This window comes from Pistacia vera, unplaced genomic scaffold, assembly GCF_008641045.1.
Source record: "Pistacia vera cultivar Batoury unplaced genomic scaffold, PisVer_v2 Contig31, whole genome shotgun sequence".
NCBI lineage: Eukaryota > Viridiplantae > Streptophyta > Magnoliopsida > Sapindales > Anacardiaceae > Pistacia > Pistacia vera.
The window spans coordinates 654,741-661,447 of NW_022196124.1; the positions used below are offsets into that span (position 1 = coordinate 654,741).

The 6,707-nt window shown below is 35.8% G+C and overlaps 1 protein-coding gene across 2 annotated transcripts; it reads right to left on the minus strand.

Moving 5' to 3' along the window:
* Positions 1–293: 293 nt before the first annotated feature.
* Positions 294–5,393, minus strand: LOC116136212 (factor of DNA methylation 1-like). Of its 2 annotated transcripts, none has more exons than XM_031421924.1 (9): positions 5,311–5,393; positions 5,066–5,197; positions 3,680–4,577; positions 3,355–3,536; positions 3,154–3,243; positions 2,759–3,040; positions 2,117–2,329; positions 1,549–1,786; positions 294–548 (listed from the first exon to the last, which is right to left on the minus strand). In XM_031421924.1, the coding sequence occupies exons 2-9, from the start codon at positions 5,123–5,125 to the stop codon at positions 544–546; spliced, it is 1,968 nt and encodes a 655-aa protein (XP_031277784.1). In that variant the 5' UTR covers positions 5,126–5,197; positions 5,311–5,393; the 3' UTR covers positions 294–543. The 2 variants fall into 2 exon arrangements, with proteins under 2 accessions (XP_031277784.1, XP_031277783.1); XM_031421923.1 differs by having other exon boundaries at positions 294–560.
* Between the last annotated feature and the right edge of the window lie 1,314 nt (positions 5,394–6,707).

A 6,707-nucleotide genomic window follows, 5' to 3' on the forward strand; every position in this document is an offset into this window, starting at 1 on the left:
AAGAGATTTTGGTGAGTGATGATTGAAGAAGATAATAGTGATTATGTGAGGTTGTAACAATACTGAAATCATAATATAAATTTGGATAATTAAAAGCTTGTAAGTGAAAAAATATTATTACGTAATTATTTGGGTGAGAAAAATCGTTTATTCATTAATTTAGTATAATATAAAGCACAAATAATACTATTTTGAGGTTTTCATCATATTAGAGAACCAATTTTAAATATATTAGATCAATGCACATTAAATAAAATGAGATTATAATCTAAAAATTAGGTAGAAATTTTGGGCATTAAAACTTGCGTACATGATGTGGAATTTGGATCAAAGTTGGCTGAGAGACGGGAGCACTGTAGACTGTGTGAGGTTGAGCGCATGGGAATTTGGGATTGGCTCAACCGTTCAAATACCAAACAAGAGGCAACTCGCTGACACGTGGAAGACGTTAAAATCCTGTTTTTCATCGACATTGAAAATTGAAACAGTCGTTGACCGGTTCAGATTTGATGGGTCATCTGTGACGTCATAATCATTTTCATTTCACCCTGCAAATGAAACTGAAACAAAATCAGCCCATTTATGTTTCCAGAAAGTGTGTGCTTGCATGTCAATTTCAGTGGTCTTAATAACTAATTTCATACATTAATGTCTACAGTTTTACTTCAAGTGTATAATTTTACAGCACACTTAACTAAATACTTATATCTAAATAAACATTTTTGCACAAAACACTATAAATCCCAGTCGCTAATTTTAAACTAAAAATCATCATTATAGAGAGAGTTCAATATTCAAATAAAGCTATACATTTTCCATTAAGCCCCCAAGTAATACAACAGAAAATAACATAGTATCAGAGCATTTCAAGCATACGTAAAGAAAGGGCTCTAATTGACAGAAAAACAAGTTATAAATAATCCATTGAAGCCTAATTGGTTCATCTAAGGGCTGCACATATGCATTTGAACTGATGGACAAAAGAACCTAAACAACAAGAAGCTAACTGAATCTGTTAGACTAGTAGATAATGCACAGATTCAATAAAGCTACTTCATCCAAAACAATTGAACCATGAAATTGATGGCTGAAACTTCTCAGCATTTAGTTCATCAAGGTAAATAATAGAATCCACCTTTTAAGGTCCAGAGCAAGTTTTTGATTCTAAACAAATATGTATTTCAAATATCATCCAAGACTAGTTAAAGAAAATATCTGATGTCATTATTCATTGTTTTCTGCAAGAATAAAATTATTTATAATATTTTGTTATACTCTTCACTATTTCACCGTATTTTTAATTGCAAAAAACATCAACCTCCCTTGCAGGTAAGTTACAAATACAAGATTATTTACTACTGAATAATTGAGGGCCTCCATAATGTTCAAAAAAAAATTGACCATCAACTGAGCATTAGCTTCATACGATATTTGACAAGGTAATTGCAATGAAAAATGTCTGAGCTTTAAGAATAAGTACAGATTAACAATTGCAAGGGACAGATTACAGCACTAGTGAAAAAGTCAAATAGAAAACATATTACAAACCTTGGCCACAAACTCTCTTGCGCTGGAGTCTCTTGATATTATTCACAGCATAAGCAATGGCCTCCTTTAGTGTGGCTTTTCTTCCTTCTTTAAAGTTCCAAAGCTCCGGAATGGTATATCTCCCGCTTGGATTATACTCATTCAATTCTTTCAGAGCTGTTACAACTGCCTCATATATCTCATCCCCCAACTCTTTAAGTTCTTGTAGCTTCTTGTCATCTTCATTAATAATTTCCTCCTGCACCATGCATGACCATTACATCTAGTCACATTAAAAAATTTACAGTCCATGTGCAGCAGATACATGTATTGGTTTCATCTGGAAATCAACGCCTAGAAAAGGATAAGATGACCAAAACTAGGTGAACTATTTCCAACCACAGCACAAAAGTTTAAGAAGAAAATGAACTTTTAATTTCCACCATCCATCATCAGAGACAAGAAATTTTGGCCTGTTTTCTATACATTTGCAGGCTAACTATGTTTCATGCATATGAATGCCACCAATAAAAAACAAAGTTTACAGCATAACAGCAATATAAGGCAAGAACAAGATCAAACATGATACCTGGGCATTCCCACCAACATCTATTATCTTGAAAGGGTGCCACTCCGGGTTCTTCAAATTCTCCTGCCACAAGGAGCAAAGAGTGAAGGCCTGCACCTGTGCTTCCTCTAGTGAAAACTTCTGCATGCATGCATTTTGAAATGGCTTTGGATCAATCTCCCCCATTCTCTTTATTCCGATAACTGTACGAGCATCCAACATATCTACAAAACCCTATCAAAACAGAAATATCTTGCATAACTTCATCCTTATGATTCTCTAGGAAACAAGTAATTTAACAAATCTAATCAACACTGCGCAACTATGCAATTAATGCCTTTCATGCAACTTTCCAAGCCAAGAGATTTAGCAAAAATATATACTAGTGACTTCTCATTAGTTACTTTTCTGAAAAAATAACCCAAAAACCCCTCTCCTTTTCCTTTTATTTTCCATATACTTTATCCCTTATCCACTATCATCAAGAATATGATTGCCATAATCATTCATATTTTGGACTTCAGATTTGCCATTATGGGACATCTTGACTGCTATTCTTTAACCACCATGCTTGCCACGAACCCACATATTTAATGAATTAGATATGAAGATTACCCTTGATTAGGCTCAAGCCATTTGATCAACAAGATATATTAGGGATACCTGAATTAACTCTTTACGTGCTTTTTGTAGTTCATCGTTGCTCTGACGCTCTTTGTTGATTAGAATTTGACTTAATTCCTCCAAAGAACCCAAATTCTCCTCTTTCTCTGTCAACTCATCATTCATCTCTTTCATCTTCTTCTGTACCTCGTCTGCAGCTCCAAGATATTTTATCACCTCTCTTTGGCCTTTCAAGTCTTCAATTTCCATTTCCAGCTTCTGTTTTTGATGCAACTGTTTTTCTAATTGCAGTATCTTGTTTAAGGAATCTTCTTTCTCCCTCTGAAAAATTAATACATGTTTATACATAAAAGCTACAAAAAGTGTAAAATAACAAATAAGTATGAAACAAAATGTGGTGCAAATCAGTCAAAGCATATCATTGAGCAGCACACCTTTTGCTCTTCAACGAGTCTGATGACATTCTCATCAGCCTTTTTCTGCTCCATTGAAGCCAGCTGAAGTGAGTTGTTTCTTGAGTCATACTAGAATGACCAAAAGAAAAAATGTCAGTATTCCATATGACGTATTATTATGCAAAAATAAAATGCTACAGTGTTTTGCCAAGAGTACTTCAACTGGCCCAAAAAGGTTACCTTTTTGCTCTCTTCTTCAAGTTTTTGCCTCTCACGCTCTGTTGACACTTCAAGCTTGTTCAATTTTTTGCTCCGGTCATCAATTTTCTTCTTCCTAGCATCCAATTCACAACTGAGCTTCTCTTGTTCTTCCAAGATCCTGCGAACATTATCACGAGCAAGCTGCTGCATCTTTCTTGTCTCTATTGGACAAAAAGAACATTTCAACACTATTAACTTCTTAATCAAATATTAAGTATAATAATGTTGAACTATATATTAAGACGAAACACCATTTGGTGATTCAATCATCATTAGAGGCCTACATAAAGAGACGGGAGCAAACCTTCAACAAAAGCATAGTGTAGTTTGTCTTTCTCCTCAAGCATCCTGCTCAAAGACATGGTCTTCTTATTGTACATGTATTCCAGTTCATTGAGATTTTCATTTGTCATATCTATCTTACTGGCAAGGTCTGCAACAACATTGGTTTTGTCTTGATTTTTTTCCCGCACAATGTCAGAGAATGTTCTTAACTTCCCTTCCTTGCGGATATACTCCCCGATTGGCCCTTCAAACTCACTATCATCAGCACGTGCACACCAGCCATATATACTTGGGCCAGGGTTTGTTTTCCTTTCATTCCAATCCTTCTTACTATGAAGATCACTTTCAAACACCTTCTCAAATTCAGCTGCATTCATGAAACCATTCCAATCACTGTTAAATTTCACTATGGCCTCCGTAGTGAGATTTTGCTCATTCCAGAAAGTATAGACCTCTAAAGGTTTATATCTAGCAAAATTCTTCAACCAATATCCACAATCATTCACATCTCCTCCATCTTTTAGATCACTTACAATGTTAACAATAATTCCCATCCAAGGCCACACATAGGTATCTTCTTGCTCCGGAGTTCTATTGACAGGTTTTGATACAACTGAAGCTTGGGTTTGATCTGTTTCACCAGCTAGGTCAATCTCCAAATACTTTGCCAGGGCAAGGTGGTTTGCCTTTTGTTTCGCATTTCTGTTAGCAGCTCCTTTACCCACTCCCGATGCATGTTGAAGCAAGTCCTTGTACTTGTAAACTTGTTTCTTCTTCCCAGCGCAAAAGGGGCATCTAAAGGTGCTGCTAACCCGTACTTTGTACTTCCCAGCCCTCAGCTCTTCAGACGGTTTCTCTATGTACTCATTGATCTCAGAATCACTAATATCTGACACTTCTTCAGAACTGTAGTCCATCTGGGTTATATACAAGAATTACAAGTAGTTAATTAAGAGATAATTTAAAGAATGGTGCAGGGAACATTACTAAAACGCAAACTGGCACAAGAAAATCAGTTTTTGAAATAACTGCTGCGTTGGGCTAGAAAGACCAGATGCATTCAGTAAAACTCCTTTTTGAAATAAGCAGTTTTTGAAAAAAGTTTATTCAAAATCACTCTCTAAAATTCAACAATTAGTTATTCTCAAACACACACTAAACTTATCAACTACATCAGACAAATTCTTTATAAAAAAAAGCCTACCTCCAATTCCTAAAAGCAACTAGTCAAAAATCAAACAATCATGTTCTCTCCATCTTGCTCAAAAAACACAATAAGTCCATATCCAAACACACACAATTTCACAAAATTTAACGAAACCCTAACTCCATCACCAAATTTAACAAATAAGTTTGAAACAAAATGTGGTGCAAATCAGTCAAAGCACATCATTGAGCAGCACACCTTTTGCTCTTCAACGAGTCTGATGACATTCCCATTGCCTTTCAAGTTTTCAATTTCCATTTCCAGCTTCTGTTTTTGATGCAACTGTTTTTCTGATTGTAGTATCTTGTTTAAGGCCTCTTCTTTCCCCCTCTGAAAAAATCATACATGATCATATATAAAAGTTATAGAAAGTGTTAAATAACAAATAAGTTTGAATCAAAATTTGGTGCAAATCAGTCAAAGCACATCATTAAGCAGCACACCTTTTGCTCTTCAACTTCAACGAGTCTGATGACATTCTCACGTTTATTAATGTAAACGATGCATCTAGCCTACAAAACTTAAATTCAATTAATTGATTATTAAAAATTTCTTTTTGGGATCGTGTATGTACAGTTAATTATATACATTGGAATCGTGTATGTAAAATAAGTATTTAATTAATGTATTAATCCTTAGAATAAGTGAAGAAAAGGAAGAACAAATAGAAAGTGGACAGTCTGGTGATAGCATTATTTGTAACTATGTTGGAATCCATATGTAATTGATACGACCCCCATTACTCACGTTTACAAAAGGGACATGAAGGCAAATAAGCGGGTGCGCGCAAAAACGAGTTAGTTATCCACGTGGCAGGAATCATGCTTTGGGTGTGACGTTGGGGATTATATATTGTGGGATTTCAATTGTAAATAAAGATTAAACTTCTGAGCAACAATGCTACCGACACTGGTGTTTTTACATCGAAATTTTGTACCGGCTTACGTGTATACTGACTCAGACCAATCAATATTTTTTACGTTATTAAATTTTTTCTAATGAACGGCTGTCCATAACATATGGACGGTCGTTCACTAACATGAACTCCAGTCCATATTATATGGACGGGAGTCCATTTACCACGGATGGACGTCCTTATTTAAAGGACGCCCACCCATTGGTAAATAAAATAAAAAATATAAAAATTTTAAAAAAATCTGGAATGGATGCCCGTCCATTGTGTAAGGACGGCCGTCCGTATGTAATGGACGTCCGTCCATAAGGGATGGACGGCTGTCCTTTATTTTTGGACGGGCGTCCCTTCTCTAATTAAATGCTCTCTCTCTCTCTCTTTGCGACATGGCTACAAAACCAGCTGAAGAAACTTCACAGCCACTGAAGAAATCTCAGTCAAAAGTATGATCCCAATCGCGGCAAAAGGTTCTCTTTTTGGTTCGGAGTCCTTCCTACCTATCTTTCCTAACATTTCTTTTTGTAACTGCTCCACTCCCTTTGAGATTCCTACTTCAACTGTGAATTCTTCATTTGCTAAGGAAAAAAAGAGCTAACAAACCGGTAAGATAAGTAGAAGCTAGGAACCGAATTCAATATAGTATTGGGTATATAGTATCTACTGCTGTAACTGGCGCTAAAGAAGCTTATGCGTCTACTGTTGATGATGCGGTGTATATAAGGATGCAAAAGTTGGTACTGGAACTGAAATACCTCAAGTTGTATTAGCATCCTTATATCCACTGCAAACTTCCCCAACCTACATCTCATCATCATATGAAAGTAAAGCATCTTCTAAATCTCCCATGGTCTCCTCTTGCTCAAACTGCGTACTTATGCTGCCATTCTCAGAATCACTCCCAAACAAATCCTCATCCTCCATGTCAAA